This window comes from Oratosquilla oratoria, chromosome 27, assembly GCF_046742065.1.
Source record: "Oratosquilla oratoria isolate Oo_2021 chromosome 27, ASM4674206v1, whole genome shotgun sequence".
Classification (NCBI taxonomy): Eukaryota; Metazoa; Arthropoda; class Malacostraca; order Stomatopoda; family Squillidae; genus Oratosquilla; species Oratosquilla oratoria.
In genome coordinates this window covers 9,477,921-9,497,247 of record NC_134803.1, presented here as the reverse complement: position 1 = coordinate 9,497,247, position 19,327 = coordinate 9,477,921, and the positions used below count along the sequence as shown (strand labels likewise).

General features: G+C 37.8%; 1 protein-coding gene across 1 annotated transcript in view; it reads left to right on the top strand.

Annotated features, from left to right (window-relative positions):
- Nucleotides 1-18,026: 18,026 nt before the first annotated feature.
- Nucleotides 18,027-19,327, top strand: part of sau (Golgi phosphoprotein 3 homolog sauron) — a 55,269-nt gene continuing 53,968 nt past the window's right edge. The window contains exon 1 of the mRNA XM_076210207.1: nt 18,027-18,319. Within this exon, the coding sequence (XP_076066322.1) occupies nt 18,131-18,319 (189 nt within the window). The 5' untranslated portion in view covers nt 18,027-18,130. The remainder of the gene's footprint in view (nt 18,320-19,327) is intronic.

The following is a 19,327-nucleotide window of genomic DNA, read 5'->3' as shown; positions in this document are numbered from 1 at the left end:
AGATGTGAAATGGTGTAAGAGTATGACAAAAAAAATTGAAAGTAATAAAAAGATGTTTTGGAAAGAAATTAAGAGAGGAAGAGGAGGCGAATCAAGTAGAGAAGAAAAGGTAAAAGATGCAGACAATGGAAAAGAAGGCAGTAAAAAGAAGATGGGCAGAGTATTTTAGGGATTTGCTAAATGTGAAGGAGGATAGGGAGGGAAAGGTAGTTACAGTGGGAAGTGCAAAGAAAATGACCTTGATGAGTGAGGAAAATGGAGGAGAAATAAGGAAGGATGAAGTGAAGGCAGTTAAGATGATGAGAGCAGGTAAGGCACCTGGGTTGGATGGATGTCATGCAGAACGTCTGAAAAAAGGAGGTACAAGTGATGGTGGACTGACTGGTGAGGTTTTTAATGTTTGTTTAAGAGAGGGTAGAGTGCTGGAGGACTAGAAGAGTGCCTGTATAGTTCCACTTTACAAGGGAAAAGGGGACAAGTGTGAGTGTAGTAGTTTCAGAGGGATTCATTTGTTAAGTGTAGTTGGGAAGGGTTATGCGAGGGTTTTGATTGAGAGGATTAGGAGAGAAAGAGAGTAATTGGTGAGGAACAGTGTGGGTTTAGGAGTAGTAGGGGTTGTGTAGATCAGATTTTTGTGTTAAGACAGATGTGTGAGAAAGATTTAGGAAAAGGTAAGGATGTTTTTTTGGCTTTTATGGATTTGGAAAAGGCTTATGACAGGGTAGACAGGAAGGTATTGCAGGTATATGAGATGGGAGGAAAGCTTTTAGGGTCTGTCAAGAGTTTTTACAATAGTAGAGCATGTGTCAGGATTAGAAATGGAGAAAGTGAGTGGTTTGAGGTAAAGGTGTGATTTCATCAAGGATGTGTTATGTCACCCTGGCTGTTCAATTTATATATGGATAGGGTGGTGCAAAAACAATTCATGAATTTAAAAACAGTTTAGATAAAATGAGATATGAAGACGGGACACCACGAGCATAGCTCCCCTTCCTGTAAAATACAACTAGGTAAATACATACACACACACACACATATATATATATATAGAGAGAGAGAGAGAGATATTCTTAAATAATACAGCATCCTAAGCATTGGAAATCTTCCTTAAACTTTCTATCGTTCTCGCTATTTTCATTTCTGTGGGAGGAAGGGAGAACACAATATCAACAAATGAAACCATAGTGAATTTTGAAATGAAAAATGCATTACTTACGACGTTTCACCTATGCTTTATGTAACTTCTGGTAATTTCATTTTGAATTTACAAATATTGATCATATACAGTATACATTGTACAAAATAAACTAGGATAGGTACTTCTTCTTGGCGCTCCGTGGGATGCCCCGAACAGCTCCAGGGTTCCACACATGTTTAATTAGATATTAATTGCTGGTAGGTAATTCTTTGTTAATACAGCTTCCATACATTTTAATTTACTCTTATTGGTGTTCTTTGCTAAAAATCAAAGTATTATTATTCAAAACTTGCCGTGATATATTTATCTTATGTACTTTTGAAATGTGCGATTTTATTGCACCATTTTGCACATGAAAAGTAAGCCTTTGAGGCAAAGTTTGAGTTGTGTGTCCAATGTGCTCGCCATTGCAAAGCGCACCTTCTTTGTTGAAAGGGCATGAGTATTTGTACACTACATAACTTTGTTTTGATTTATCTTTTTCTCCTGACAAATTGTTTTTCATAATTAGCGATGAAGTCCTGGGGTTACGGTAATATATAACTAATTGTAAGGAGTCCTCTTGTTTCTTGGGTTTACAGTTTTTATATACGATATTTTAAAGGACTTTTTCATCTGTTTTGTATGCGGATGTCATTGTACTTTGGTGGTAGATATTTATTGTAATCTTCGAATTTTCTATATTACCTAGTTCAGAAGTAAATGTCTCCATTTTATTTTTAATTTCTCTAGCAATATCATACATAGGGAACCCATTGTGTGTCAACATTTGCTTGATTCTATTCAATTCTTGGTGGAGGAGGTACCAGTTAGAACATATTTTAAAAGCTCTCTTAATGCACGCGCGTATAACGCTGATTTTGTATTTTGATGGGCATTTGCTTAATCCATTTAAACATCTACCGGAGTTGGGTTTCCTGTAAACACTTGTAGTAAATGCGCCTTCTGCTCCATCTACCCAAACATCTAAAAAGGGGATCTTGTCACCGATACTTTCCTCCACGGTAAAATGCAGGAAAGATTTTGCTTCCATCATTTCCTTAAGTGTATGAATCTGTTCTTTTCCTTCTACGTCTACGAAAATAGCATCTATATACCTAAAATACAAATAAGGTTTAGGATTCACGGCATCAAGGATGGAGTAACATGGCACATTGTTTGTGCAAATAAAACACCTAGGGGGCTGCCCATAGCTACACCGTCAATTTGGAAATAACATACATGCCTGAGGGGCATCTAAAGGGTGCTTCCTTAGTGCAAACTCGAAGCATTTTCTCGAGTATCACGTGGTATTTTTGGTGGAGGCAAGGAATTATGGTTAAAAACATTATGGAGGATTATCTGAATTGTTTCTTCCACGGGAAGATTCGAGAAAAGGCTTTCACTGTCAAGGGAAGCTAACATTCCTTGAGGGGCTGTATTCCTAAGAATATCCACAAACTCATCCGTAGAACGAAGTGAATGAGAGTAGAAATATACAGAGTTATTACATCAATGAGCTGCTTGGCTAATTGGTAGGTAGGCGTAGGTATCTGCGAAACAATTGATCTTAATTTGCATCCAGGTTTGTGAGTTTTGACATTACCATAAAAGTAACCTGGCTCATAGTGCCCTTGCAGATTGTGATATTTGACACTGTCGATAACAGCATTTGCGTTATTAATTAAGTCAGTATTTTTTTTTCCGAATTTTATATACAGGGTTCCTTATGATTTGTGAGAATTTGGACGAATCCTGCAATAAACTGTCAATTTGTCGATACAGTCCGAACGATTGAGAATAACGAATAGGTATGATTTATCCCACAGAAAAGAAAATAGCGAGAGGGATAGAAATTTTGAGGAAGATTTCCAACGCTGAGTATGCTGTATTATTTAAAGAAAATGTATCCAAGAAAACCTGCTCCCTAAATTATATATATATGTAGAGACATTGGGACAAATTATGGGAAAGGTGGAGGGGGAAACACGGGTCTTAATCTGAATATCGAGTGTATTCCTGACCGGTTTCGCTTACAATAGCTTCTGAAGAAGCTATTGTAAACGAAACCGGTCAGGAATAAACTCTATATTCAGATAAAGACCCGTGTTTCCCCCTCCACCTTTCCCATAATATATATATATATATATATATATATATATATATATATATATATATATATATATATATATGTATATATTGTGTGTGTGGGGGGGGGGCTTGTAGCCTTAGATGGATCCATCACAGGAAGTCTGGGAATACGCCGCTTCCACGCCTCTGCCCAATCTTTTTGTATTGGAGCTGATCAACGATGCTGTTGAATACAGCTCCCCTCGAGGTTGGGCCGTGTGGGACTGGAGGTACGGTAGTCCGTGACACGAGGGTGAGGTGTAACATAAACACAGGGGGACTCTGTGTCTCTTTTATTTGTAATTACTGGTTATGGGGGAGCACAATAAATGACTATTTACTATGGGAGAAGAGCAGATTACCTTACTTTGGGATCGAGGTGCTGCAGGGGACGTCCTGGGTGTACCAGTGTCATCATCGAACTGCCCGGTACCTCAATCCCACGCAACCCTGCTTTCTTCCTGGCTGCCCGGACTGCCTGGGCGCCTAGCCAATCATCTCCCTGAGCAGCACTCACGTGACCCAGCCCGGGTAGCATGGGGCGGAGTTAACCTGGCTTGGGCACGCGGCTGCATGGCGGGCGCAATGCCAAGCGCGGGAAACTGAGGGACAAAGCCCATGTGGCTGGTGGGCTGGCACCACGTGTACACAAAGGTACGAGGTGTACATAGAAGGCCCACGGCAGGTCCACGTGGTGTCAGAGATACAAAAGCCGCGCTAGGCACCAACTCGCCACAGAGGCTCGTCTGGTATGTCGGACAAGAACTTATCCAGCTTCCTCTTGAAAACTTCAGTACTAACACCTGACACGTCTCGAATGTCCCTCGGGAGACCGTTGAAAAGCTTGGGGCCAAGACTATTGAAGCTCTGCCTGGATTGTCCTGATCCTCTGAGGGCAACTTATTAATGACCTTCTACTGCAGGGTCTACCAAACCTGGGGTGGTGTTGGCCTTTGATGCCCACCCCTTCAGATTTTGATGGGTTTGGTACAGAGTCTTCGAGGGTTTTCCAGGTGTAGATGATATTATATCATTGCCATCGTCCTTGTAGGGAATACACCTATGGTGTTTCAACCTCTCCCAATAGTGCAGGGAGTCCCTGTCTAGCTTCCTTGCGAAAACCCTCTGTGCCTGCTCCAATCCCTGTATCTCCTTTACTTTGTGGGGAAACCAAAGCTGACAGTTGCAGTCCATTTTTTATACTACAAGGGTATTCCACAGGGGGATGAGGTGTTCTGGTTTTCTGGTACTGAATGTGCGAAGGGCCCAGCCGCTCATTTTTCTTGCCACCTTGGCGGTGAGGTTTCTGTGTGCCTCAAAGCTGCAGTTATTATTGACCATAACTCCAAGGTCCCTGGGCGTTTCCCTTTCCTCTATTTTGTCTTTGCCCACTATGTATTCGCATTCCTTCAGGTGTTCATTAGTGCCGTATTTTATTACTTCAAACTTTTTGTTGTTGAATCTCATATTATTTTCACCTGCCCAGCTATATATTGTCTCCAGTTCATTTTGTAATTTCATTGGGGCTCCCTTGTCTCTATCGATCTTGAAATTCTGGTGTCATAAGCGAGTGACGAGACTCGGGACGAGGTTACCTTTAGGTCAATGTCATTTATCATTATGCCTGTGTGGTGGCATATATATACATATACTGTATATATATATATATATATATATATATATATATATATATATATATATATATATATATATATAAAAGGTGCAGATGGAGAGATGATAATGGAAGAGAAGGCAGTGAGAGGAAGGTGGGCAGAGTATTTTAGGGAATTGCTAAATGTGAAGGAGGATAGGGAGGCAAAGGTAGTTGCAGTGGGAAGCGCTAAGAAAATGAGAGTGATGAGTGAGGAAAATGGAGGAGAAATAGGGGAGGATGAAGTGAAAGCAGCTGTTAAGATGATGAGAGCAGGTAAGACACCTGGGTTGGATGGATGCCATGCAGAATGTCTGAAGAAAGGAGGTTCAGTTATGGTGGACTGGATGGTGAGGTTATTTAATGTTTGTTTAAGAGAGGATAGAGTGCCGGAGGACTGGAGGAGTGCCTGTATAGTTCCGCTTTACAAAGGAAAGGAGGACAAGTGTGGCTGTAGTAGATTCAGAGGGATCAGCTTGTTGAGTGTAGTTGGGAAGGCTTATGGGAGGGTCTTGATTGAGAGGATTAGGAGAGGAAGAGAGGGAGTAATTGGTGAGGAACAGTGTGGGTTTAGGACAGGTAGGGGATGTGTAGATCAGATTTTTGTGGTAAGACAGATATGTAAGAAAGCTATAGGAAAAGGTAAGGATGTTTTTGGGCTTTTATGGATTTGGAAAAGGCTTACGACAGGGTAAACAGGAAGGCAATCTGGGAAGTACTGCAGATATATGGGATAGGAGGAAAGCTGTTAAAAGCAGTCAAGAGTTTTGACGAGAGTAGTAAAGTTTGTATTAGGATTAGAAATGGAGAGAGTGAATGGTTTGAGGTAAAAGTGGGACTTCGTCAGGGATATGTTATGTCGCCCTGGCTGTTCAATCTTTACATGGATGGGGTGGTGCGAGAGGTGAATGCAAGGGTAGTGGGTCAGGGGTTGGAGATGATTAAAGAAAACGGAGAAAAGTGGGAGGTGAGCCAGCTGTTGTTTGCTGACGACACTGCACTTGTAGCAGGATCAGAAGAGGTATTGAGGAAGTTAGTGAAAGTTTGAGAAGGTGTGTGAAAGAAGGAAGCTGAAGATGAATGTGGGCAAAAGTAAGGTGATGAGACGTACAAGGGAGGAGAGGGACAGCAGGCTGGAAATGAACATTAAGGGTGAAAGACTGGAGGAAGTGGATGGTTTCAGATACTTGGGTGCGAATGTGGCAGGAAAGGGAGGAATGGAGATGGAGGTAGAATGTAGATTGAAAGAAGCGAGTAAATGCCTTGGTGGATTAAAAAGTGTAATGAGAAATAGACATTTGGGAATGGATGCTAAGAGGAGATTATATGAAGGAGTGATTGTGCCAACAGCAGTGTACTGGGCAGAAACATGAGGGAGGAAGAGAGAAGGAGTGTGAATGTGTTTGAGATGAAATGTCTGAGAAGTATGATAGGGGTGAGGAAAACAGGGCGGAAAGGGAGCTGGGAGATAGGGTTGATGAAAGAGTATTAGGATAGTTTGGACACATGGAAAGAATGAGTGAAGAAAGATTGGTAAAAGAAGTGTGGAAGGCGGAGGTGGAAGGAGTGAATATGAGGGGGCGTCCTAGGATGAGATGGATGGATGGGGTGAAAGGGGCATTACAAAAGAGAGGAATGTCTGTGGAGGAAGGACGGGAGAGAACAGAAGATAGGGGTGAATGGAGAAGGGTTGTGTATAGATGATGCTGTGGTGCATGAGGGGGAGTGGGTGGGGGATGGGGGGTGAGGAAGTATGTATGAGAAAAAAATTGACGCTGCCCGAAGGGATTTCTCCCCGTCTTCTCCTTTTCTACATGAGGGGACGGAGAGGGGGGGTCGCCGAATTAATGAAGCGGCCTTGCTGTGGATGTGCTGTGTCTTGCGACACTGCTTCTGACCTAGGGCAGTGGACAGGATGCAGGGATGACTCGTCATCCAGAAGGTGCCAAGATAAGAGGGATGGAGGGGAGTGGAATATATAGGCAATGGAATGGGTGGGAGTGGTTTCTATGCCTTTTCCTTTTTGGCTACCCCTGTGTAAGGGGAAAAGCCTTTGGTATATGTATGTATATATATATATATATATATATATATATATATATATATATATATATATATATATATATGTGTGTGTGTGTGTGTGTATTTACCTAGTTGTATTTTACGGGAAGGGGAGCTATGCTCGTGAGGTCCCGTCTTCATATCTCATTTAATCTAAACTATTTTTAAATTCATGTATTGTTTTTGCACACCACTTTCTCATTTAACTTGTTCCAACTGTCTATTACTCTGTGAGGAAAGCTGTTCTTTTTCAGATCTCTTCTATAGCTGTATTTCTTGATTTTCTTTCCGTGTCCTCTTGTATTTCTATCATCCCATTATATTAGATTCTCTCTATCAATAATTTCTATGCCTTTCATGATCCTGTAAATAGCTATCAAATCTCCTCTCTCTTTTTTGCTCTAGTGTCTGTAGTTCAAGTTTTGCTAGTCTCTCTTCATATGATAGTTTTGAGAGTGTTGGTGCCAATTTTGTAATTGCTCTTTGTATTCTTTCAAGTCTTTTTTATCCTTTTTTTTTTTTTTGTATTTGGTGATCACATCGTTGCTGCATATTCCAATCTTGGTCTTATCAGAGTGATTAGAAATTTCTTCACCATTTCTTCATCCAGATATGTAAATGCCACTTTGATTGTTCTTATTAAATTATAAGTTTCTCCAAAACTCTTATTTATATGTTTCTCAGGTGACATATTATTCATAACCATGACTCCCAGGTCCTTCTCATTTTCTACTTTTTTTTTTATTCCTTCTTCTCCTAATTTATATGATCCTTCTATTCTGTTTTTGCTTTTTCAAAATTCCATCATACTACACTTTTAGTGTTGAACTCCATCTCCCACTTCCTACTCCATTCCCATACTTTATTTAGATCACTGTGTAGTGACTCACAATCTTCTTCCGTGTTCACTTTTTTTAATATTTTTGCATCATCTGCAAAGAAGCTCATATAACTTTCAATTTCTTCATCCATATCATTAATATATATAGCAAACATTATTGGGGCCAGAACTGTTCCTTGTGGAACACCGCTTATTACTTCATCCCATTTTGAGTGTTTGTCTCTTATCACTACTCTCATTTTTCTTCCTTGAAAAAAGTCTTCCGTCCATTTAAGCAGTTTGCCCTGTATTCCTCCTTCAGTTTCTAATTTCTTAAGCAACTTCTTATGTGGTACTTTGTCAAAAGCTTTTTTTAGGTCTAGAAATGCACAATCAGCCCATCCATCTCTTTCTTGTATTATATCTATTACCCTTGAATAGAAACATATTAAATTAGTGACGCATGATCGTCCTTGTCTGAATCCAAATTGCCTTGGATTTAGCACGTTGTTTTTTTTTTCTAAATATTTTACCCATCTACTTTCGATAATTCTTTCACAAATTTTTGCTGTTGTACTTGTTAGAGAGACTGGTCTATAGTTGGTAGGGTCTTCTTTATTTCCTCCTTTACATATAGGTACTATGTTTGCTTTTTTCCAATTTTCTGGAACTTTTCCTTCTTTCAAGGGACTATTTAGTATGCTATGTATTTTGTCTGCCAGTTCATTTTTGCATTCTTTCAAAATCCAGTTTGCTATTTCATCTGGTCCATGCGATTTTCTGGCATCAAGATTACTCAAGTGTTTCATTATTTCATTCTTTGTTCTATTTCTTTCATAGGAGGGACTTTCTCTTTCCATTCGATCTCTTCGGGTTGTATATTCTCCCTTGTAAACACTGATTTAAAATGCTTGTTCATAATATCCACCATTTCTATTTCCTCTGTGTATTCAACTCCTCCTTGTCTTAATTTCTCCAAATCTTGTTTGTTTTTCAGTTTGTTGTTTACAAATCTGTAGAATAGTTTTGGTTGATCTTTACATTTTTCTATGAATCTTTTTCATATTTTCTCTTCTCCTCTCTGCACGCTTGTACATATTCATTTCTATAACAAGTATATATTTTCCATTTTTCAGGTCTTTTGTCTTTCTTCTATTTGGTCCAAGTTTTGTCTCTTTTGTCTTTTAACTCCCTACAACTTTTGTTTAACCAGCACTTTACATATTCTTTTTCTTGTTTTTTACTTGGGACATACTTTTCCACTCCTTTTTTATCAATTGTTGTCAAAATATTCCATTTCTCTTCCACTGTTGTATCTTCTTTGTGTATTCTTTCCCAGTTTTCTTTTTGAAAGAATTCTCTTATTTTATCAAAGTTTGTTTTTTCATACATCATTCTTCCTTTTCTATATTGTTCATTTCTTTTCATGTATTTCTCCTCGTTTAGTCCCAGTTCAATCAATATGTGGTCACTTTTACTTATTGGTGTTTTATATTCAATCTTTTCCACTATTCTACGTTCAGATGTGATTATTAAGTCTAGTCTCGATGGTTCTTCTTCATTTCTATACCTAGTGTTCTCCTGTATCCACTGTGTCATTGTATGTTCAATAATCATCTCAAGTAGAACATTTCCCCATGAGCCGTCTCCACCCTTTACTGTCATCTCTTCCTAGCAGACTTCTTTGCAAATAAAGTCGCCCATCATAACTATTCTTCCTCCATCTTCCATTATCTTATTTAATGTTATCTTTGTGTCCTCTAACATACTTTTATGTTCACTCTCTTCCCACGAGGCTGTTTTTGGAGGCACATAATTTATCACAAACTTTCTGCTCTTCTTATCTTTGTCTTCCACTTCGATCATAATCATCTCTACTGTATTCTTTCCATATGTGACACACCTCACGTTTATATCCTTCTTAGTCAGGAACATAACTCCACCCCCTTGTTTTGTCTCTCTGTTTCTAATCCAATAGTTATATGCATCATGTCCTATACTGTTGGGTGGTAGTGGACCTTTTAATTTCGTTTCTACAATTCCCATTATGTCCGGTTCTTTTTCCTTTAGATACTCGTTCAGTTCATTCAGTCCTGTTATTAATCCATCTACATTTGTGTAAGACACTCTTAGTTTTCTGCCACTTCCATTGTATTGTCTGTTTCCCTTTTGTTTTTTCTCAAGTGTGTTGTATTTCCTTTCATATTCACTCCTCTCCAATAGAACTTCTCTTTTTTTTTACTCTGTTCTCATCTTGTTTTTTCCCTTAGTTTCATGTATTTTCATTTTTTCCTCCTCTCTTTCCTCATTATTAATTTCTCTTTTTATCCATACCTTTTTATATTGTTCACTTGTTGCTAGTTTCCCTGTTTTTGTCAAGGTATTCTCTGCCGTCGTTTGTGACCTGAATTTAATCTTAATTGGTCTGGTCTTATCTGTACTATACTCTCCGAGTCTATACATTTCTTCAATTTGTTTCGTGATTTCAGGTTCATGTTCCTGAACTAATTCTAGTAAACTGCTTACTTTTTCTTTTTCCTCACTGATTCTTGAAGTTCTATCTAGGTTATGTTTCTCTTCCATTCCTAATATAATTATACATTTCTTCTTATCTGCTAAGTCTCTTACTATATTCTCCTTCTGTCTCATCACTTTGATAACTGAGTCTTCAGTTTGTTCTTTCATTTGCTGTTTAATTATGTCAGTAAATGCAACTTTACTGTTTTCCTGGATTTTTTTCCAACCCTGTACTTCTTTTGCTATGGCCTCTTTGTTGTCTTTATTATTCCTCTTTAATTCTTCATTCTCCTCTTTTACTTCTTTTAACTGTCTTTTTAATTCTTCTATTTCATTAGTTACATTTTTGTTCGCCTTCTCTAGTTCTTCCAACTTTTCAACTCTCTGCGCAATGTTGGTTACGTTACCGAACCTGTTTTCCCAATGTTCGATCATTTTATCAAGTTTCTCTTCTAGTCTTGCCAATCGGGGTAGGTTGGTATCCCCCCCACCCTCTTTAAATCCATGGAAACTATTATCATCACCTTCCACTTTGCTGCTCTTATCTATACTTCTAATCTTTACATTTTTGTTGACCCCGTCGTCACCAAAATCATTATTGTTGGTCCGCCTCTTATTTACAAGACGCCTTGCCTCTTGGACCATGTCCCTCTCTTCCTCATTTCCCTCCATTTCCCTCAATAATCCCTTCCCTTCTCCTTCCCTATCACTCCCCCACTACTCCACGAGCACTCCCCTTCCCTATAAATACAATAAGACACTTCCTGGACGTTGAGATCCACGTAGATTTTCCTTTTTCTTCGGAACTCTAGTTCTCGCCGTTCATTCGACGAAAGGGTGTGTGTGTGTGTGTGTATTTACCTAGTTGTATTTTACGGGAATGGGAGCTATGCTCATGGTGTCCCGTCTTTATATCTCATTTTATCTAAACTATTTTTAAATTCATGCATTGTTTTTGCACACACTACTTTCTCATCAAACTTGTTCCAAATGTCTATTACTCTGTGAGGAAAGCTATTCTTTTTCAGATCTCTTCTATAGCTGTCTTTCTTGATTTTCTTTCCGTGTCCTCTTGTATTTCTTTCATCCCATTATATTAGATCCTCTCTATCAATAATTTCTATGCCTTTCATGATTCTGTAAATAGTTATCAAATCTCCTCTCTCTCTCTTCTTTGCTCTAGTATCTGTAGCTCAAGTTTTGCTAGTCGCTCTTCATATGATAATTTTGAGAGTGTTGGTGCCAATTTTGTAATTGCTCTTTGTATTCTTTCAATTTTTTTTATACATTTTTTTTTTTTTTTTTTTTTTTTTTTTGTGACCACATCGTTGCTGCATATTCCAATCTTGGTCTTATCAAAGTGGTTAATATTTTCTTCACCATTTCTTCATCCAGGTATGTGTGTGTGTGTGTATTTACCTAGTTGTATTTTACGGGAAGGGGAGTTATGCTCGTGAGGTCCCGTCTTCATATCTCATTTTATCTAAACTATTTTTAAATTCATGTATTGTTTTTGCACACACCACTTTCTCATCTAACTTGTTCCAACTATCTATTACTCTGTGAGGAAAGCTGTTCTTTTTCAGATCTCTTCTATAGCTGTCTTTCTTGATTTTCTTTCCGTGTCCTCTTGTATTTCTATCATCCCATTTTATCAGATTCTCTCTGTCAATAATTTCTATGCCTTTCATGATTCTGTAAATAGCTATCAAATCTCCTCTCTCTCTTCTTTGCTCTAGTGTCTGTAGTTCAAGTTTTGCTAGTCTCTCTTCATATGATAGTTTTTAGAGTGTTGGTGCCAATTTTGTAATTGCTCTTTGTATTCTTTCAAGTTTTTTTATACATTTTTTGTATTTGGTGACCACATCGTTGCTGCATATTCCAATCTTGGTCTTATCAGAGTGATTAGAATTTTCTTCACCATTTCTTCATCCAGGTATGTAAATGCCACTTTGATTGTTCTTATTAAATTATAAGTTTCTCCAAAAATCTTATTTATATGTTTCTCGGGTGACATTATTCATAACAATGACTCCCAGGTCCTTCTTATTTTCTACTTTTTTTATTCCTTCTTCTCCCAATTTATATGATCCTGTTATTCTGTTTTTGCTTTTTCCAAATTCCATTATACTACACTTTTTAGTGTTGAACTCCATCTCCCACTTCCTACTCCATTCCCATACTTTAGATCACTGTGTAGTGACTCACAATCTTCTTCCGTGTTCACTTTTTTTTTTTTTTAATATTTTTGCATCATCTGCAAAGAAGCTCATATAACTTTCAATTTCTTCATCCATATCATTAATATATATAGCAAACATTATTGGGGCCAGAACTTTTCCTTGTGGAACACCGCTTATTACGTCATCCCAATTTGAGTATTTGTCTCTTATCACTACTCTCATTTTTCTTTGTTGCAAAAAGTCTTCCATCCATTTAAGCAGTTTGCCCTGTATTCCTCCTTCAGTTTCTAATTTCTTAAGCAACTTCTTATGTGGTACTTTGTCAAAAGCTTTTTTTAGGTCTAGAAATGCACAATCAGCCCATCCATCTCTTTCTTGTATTATATCTTTTACCCTTGAATAGAAACATATTAAATTGGTGACGCATGATCGTCCTTGTCTGAATCCAAATTGCCTTGGATTTAGCACGTTTTATATATATATATATATATATATATATATATATATATATATATATATATATATATTTTACCCATTTACTTTTGATAATTCTTTCACATATTTTTGCTATTGTACTTGTTAGAGAGACTGGTCTATAGTTGGTAGGGTCTTCTTTATTTCCTCCTTTATATATAGGTACTATATTTGCTTTTTTCCAATCTTCTGGAACTTTTCCTTCTTTCAAGGAACTATTTATTATGCTATGTATTTTGTCTGGTAGTTCATTTTTGCATTCTTTCAAAATCCAGTTTGCTATTTCATCTGGTCCATGCGATTTTCTAACATCAAGATTACTCAAGTGTTTCATTATTTCATTCTTTGTTACTTCTATTTATTTTATAGGGGGGACTTTCTCCTTCCATTCGATCTCTTCGGGTTGTATATTCTCCCTTGTAAACACTGATTTAAAATGCCTGTTCATAATTTCTGCCATTTCTATTTCCTCTGTGTATTCAACTCCTCCTTGTCTTAATTTCTCCAAATCTTGTTTGTTTTTCAGTTTGTTGTTTACAAATCTGTAAAATAGTTTTGGTTGATCTTTACATTTTTCTATGGCATCTTTTTCATATTTTCTCTTTTCCTCTCTGCACGCTTGTACACATTCATTTCTATAGCAAGTATATATTTTCCATTTTTCAGGTCTTTTGTCTTTCTTCCATTTGGCCCAAGTTTTGTCTCTTTTGTCTTTTAACACTCTACAACTTTTGTTGTACCAGCACTTTACATATTCGTTTTCTTGTTTTTGTCTTGGGACATACTTTTCCATTCCTTTTTTTATATATAAATTTTTTGTCAAAATATTCCATTTCTCTTCTACTGTTGTATCTTCTTTGTGTATTCTCTCCCAGTTTTCCTTTTGAAAGAATTCTCTTATTTGATCAAAATTTGTTTTTTCATACATTAATCTTCCTTTTCTATATTGTCAATTTCTTTTCATGTATTTTTTCTCATTTAGTTCTAGTTCTATCAATATGTGGTCACTTTTACTTATTGGTGCCTGGTATTCTATATTTTCCACTATTTCAGGTTCTGATGTGATTATTAGGTCTAGTCTCGATGGTTCTTCTTCATTTCTATACCTAGTGTTCTCCTGAATCCATTGTGTCATTGTGTGGTCAATAATCATCTCAAGTAGAACATTCCCCCATGAGTCTTCTCCACCCTTTACTGTCATCTCTTCCCAGCAGACTTCTTTGCAATTAAAGTCACCCATCATAACTATTCTTCCTCCATCTTCCATTATCTTATTTAATGTTATCTTTGTGTCCTCTAACATACTTTTATGTTCACTCTCTTCCCACGAGGCTGTTTTTAGGGGCACGTAGTTTATTACAAACTTTCTGCTCTTCTTATCTCTGTCTTCTACGTCTATCATATTCATCTCTACTGTATTCTTTCCATATGTGACACACCTCACGTTTATATCCTTCTTAGTCAGGAACATAACTCCACCCTATTGTTTTGTCTCTCTGTTTCTAATCCAATAGTTATATGCATTGTGTCCTATGCTGTTGGGTGGTAGTGGACCTTTTAATTTCGTTTCTACAATTCCCATTATGTCCGGTTCTTTTTCCTTTAGATACTCGTTCAGTTCATTCAGTCCTGTTATTAATCCTTCTATATTTGTGTAGGACACTCTTAATTTTCTGTTATTTTCATTGTATTCTTTGTTTCTTTTTTGTTTCTGTTATGGTCCATTTCCTCATTTTCATATACACTACTCTCCAGTAGAATTTTTTTTTTTTCTGACACCGTTCTGGTCTCGTTTTTTTTTTCTTTAGCTTCTTTCCTTTACAATTTTTCTTCCTCGCTTTCCTCTTTATTCATTTCTCTTTTTATCCATACCTTTTTATATTGTTCACTTGCTGCTAGCTTACCTGTTTTTGCTAAGATATTCTCTGCTGTTGTTTGTGACCTGAATTTAATCTTAATTGGTCTGGTCTTATCTGTACTATACTTTCCGAGCCTAAACATCTCTTCAATTTGTTTCATGATTTCAGGTTCATGTTCCTGAACTAATTCTAGTAAGCTGCTTACTTTTTCTTTTTCCTCACTGATTCTTGAAGTTCTATCTAGGTTATGTTTCTCTTCCATTCCCAATATAATTATACTTTTTTTTTTATCTGCTAAGTCTCTTACTATATTCTCCTTCTGTCTCATCACTTTGATTACTGAGTCTTCAGTTTGTTCTTTCATTTGCTGTTTAATTATGTCAGTAAATGCAACTTTACTGTTTTCCTGGATTTTTTCCAACCCTGTACTTCTTTTGCTATGGCCTCTTTGTTGTCTTTATTATTCCTCTTTAATTCTTCATTCTCCTCTTTTACTTCTTTTAACTGTCTTTTTAATTCTTCTATTTCATTAGTTAAATTTTTGTTCGCCTTCTCTAGTTCTTCCAACTTTTCAACTCTCTGCGCAATGTTGGTTACGTTACCGAACCTGTTTTCCCAATGTTCCATCATTTTATCAAGTTTCTCTTCTAGTCTTGCCAATCGGGGGAGGTTGGTATCCCCCCCACCCTCATTAAATTCCTGGAAATTATTATCCTCACCTTCCATTGTGCTGCTCTTATCTATACTTCTAATCTTTACAATTTTGTTAATCCCATCACCAGAATCATCGATCCTTCGTTTGTTTACAAGACGTCCGGCCTCCTGGAGCAAGTCCTCCCCTTCCTCATTTCCTTCCATTTCCCTCAGTAATCCCTCCCCTTCTCCTTTTTCCTCACTCTCCCACGACACCACGAGTTATCCCCGTCCCTGTAAATACAATAGGTACTTCCTTTGCGTTGAGGTCCACGAAAATTTCATTTTTTCTTCAGAACTCTAATCCTCGCCGTCCATCCGACAAAAGTGTGTGTGTGTATTCACCTTGGTCTTTGGATCACGTGTTGGACTCGTGATCGACAGCTATTTCCCTCCCGGAAGAGAGCTCAGAGCTCGTATGACCGATCTATGGGTAATGCTATGACCTTACACACACACACACACACACACACACACACACACACACACACACACACACACACACACACACACACACACACACACACACACACACACACACAACTCCCCGCCCACGAGAGTCAGAGTAACGACCCGAAGCGCAGCGATACCGAAATAATTTCGGCCCTGGGCAGGATTCGAACCAAGTACTACGAGCACCACCATACTGGTAGTCCAGTGCTCTACCGACTGCGCCACCGAGTGTGTGTGTGTGTGTGTGTGTGTGTGTGTGTGTGTGTATTCACCTTGGTCTTTGGATCACGTGTTGGACTCGTGATCGACAGCTATTTCCCTCCCGGAAGAGAGCTCAGAGCTCGTATGAGCGATCTATGGGTAATACCATGACCTTTCACACACACACACACACACACACAACTCCCCGCCCACGAGAGTCAGAGTAACGACCCGAAGCGCAGCGATACCGAATCAATTTCGGCCCTGGGCAGGATTCGAACCAGGTACTGCGAGCACCACCGTACTTCCCAGTCCAGTGCTCTACCAACCGCGCCACCGAGTCGTGTGTGTGTGTGTGTGTGTGTGTGTGTGTGTGTGTATTTACCTAGTTGTATTTTACGGGAAGGGGAGCTATGCTCGTGAGGTCCCGTCTTCATATCTCATTTTATCTAAACTCTTTTTAAATTCATGTATTGTTTTTGCACACACCACTTTATCATCTAACTTGTTCCAACTGTCTATTACTCTGTGAGGAAAGCTGTTCTTTTTCAAATCTCTTCTATAGCTGTCTTTTTTTATTTTAATTCTTTCCGTGTCCTCTAGTATTTCTGTCATCCCATTTTATCAGATTCTCTCTGTCAGTAATTTCTATGCCTTTCATGATTCTGTAAATAGCTATCAAATCTCCTCTCTCTCTTCTTTGCTCTAGTGTCTGTAGTTCAAGTTTTTCTAGTCTCTCTTCATATGATAGTTTTGAGAGTGTTGGTGCCAATTTTGTAATTGCTCTTTGTATTCTTTCAAGTTTTTTTATACATTTTTTTTGTACTTGGTGACCATATCGTTGCTGCATATTCCAATCTTGGTCTTATCAGGGTGATTAGAATTTTCTTCACCATTTCTTCATCCAGGTATGTAAATGCAACTTTGATTGTTCTTATTAGATTATAAGTCTCTCCAAAAATCTTATTTATATGTTTCTCAGGTGACATATTATTCATAACCATGACTCCCAGGTCCTTCTCATTTTCTACTTTCTTTATTCCTTCTTCTCCCAATTTATATGCTCCTGTTATTCTGTTTTTGCTTTTTCCAAATTCCATTATACTACACTTTTTTGTATTGAACTCCATCTCCCATTTCCTACTCCATTCTTGTACTTTATTTAGATCTCTCTGTAGTGTGTGTGTGTGTGTGTGTGTGTGTATTTACCTAGTTGTATTTTACGGGAAGGGGAGCTATGCTCGTGGTGTCCCGATGTATGTGTGTGTGTGTGTGTGTGTGTATGTATGTATATATATATATATATATACACATATATATATATAAATATATATATATATATATATATATATATATCTATATATATATATACATATATATATATATACACACCAATGGCTTTTCCACCCTTACAAGGGAGGTAGCCAAAAATAAAAGCATAAAATCCACTCCCACACATTCCATCCCCACTTATTCCACTCCCATTCACCCTCCCTCCCTCTTAGTTAAAAAACAGGGGAAAATATGGATATTAGAAAAGATAAGAAAACGTTTATATTCAACGAGGAAAATTACAAAGGAGAAAGATGTAACGAAATTTAAAGTCTATGTTCATTATGATAGAAAACTAATTCTAGGCAATTTCTTAAAGTAAATGTTTGTAATATTTAATGCGCAGGAGAAATACAACTTAAGATAAATAAGTGATTTTATCAGTAATTTTATTATTTATTTGTCTATTGTAAAATTATGATATATTTCATGGATTTTAAACTTAATATATTGTACAAAATACATATACGTATTGAGCATGCGTGACAGCCAGTGTTTACTGTCTGTCGAGTTGGCACTGTGGATTCTTAGTTCAGCGACAAACTCTCTTATTTCAGGCGTTTATGTAGTTGAGGCATCATGAACCGACCAGACGGTTTGATCCAAAGAAGGAACGCTCAAAAAGAAACATCAGATAGGAATCATAACGACAGTGATGACGAAAAAAAGAGAAGTTCGAGTGAAGATGACATAGATGATGCAGACTCTAAGGAAACTCGTCTGACCCTGATGGAGGAGGTGCTGTTACTAGGACTGAAGGATAAAGAGGTAAGAATACATAATATGTCGCCAACATTAGCGTGTGAGCCACTTATGACCGTAAGATCAAGAGGAAATTGAAAAAAAATATTGTTGATCGAGTTGACGTGGCCTAGTTCACTGATCGTTGACGTTGTTTACTCCTGCCAAGTAATTACTTGTTTTGTACACAATCCAGATGGCTACAGATAAATTTTATGTTTTACTTCGGTTGGGGAGGATAGAAAGAACGGGAGAGTGGTGTGCTGCTGAGATATATTTAATGACGAAGTGTTGATAAGTGAAGCATTTCCTGTGTCCCCTTGTCCATCTCTTTGGTGGTCACATCAGTGCTGGGGGCTGGTTAGGGGTCATGACAGGTGGATGACCTCCACATGGCAATTGATCTTCCAATTCCTGAATGAATATGAGAAATGAATTCACTTAAAGATTGTATCTTACATTCTGCTTCCTAGTTGTCAAGAAATTCTAGAGATATGGAAAAGGAAATGTTTGGATTTGGTTATTTTGTTTGATGCTTCTGCTAGCATTGTTATCTTTGAATAAGCCAAGCAGAATTAAAGTTCATTGAATCTGGTGGAGTGAGAGAGTAGATTTTGCCATTGTGATGTTTTCATTTTGGTGTAATATTTGTTATATTTATGACATACACACAACGGCACAGTGGTAGCTTTTGCAACCTCTGCTATAGCGGTTTAAGGTCAAATCCCGCCCAGGGCTGAAATAATTTTAGTATCACTGTGGTGCAAGTAGTTACTCCAACTCTGGTGGGCAGGGAGTTGGGGGTGTGTGCAGGTAAGGTCACAGTATTACCCATAGATTGGTCACATATGAGCTCTGAGCTCTCTTCTGGGAGGGAAATAGCTGTTAATCATGAGTCCAACACATGATCCAAGACCATGGTGAATCACACGTACATATATATAAATGACATGGATGAAGGAGTGGAGTGTTATGTGAATTTCTTCGCAGATGACGCAAAAATACTAAAGAAAGTAAGAGCAGAGGAGGATTGTG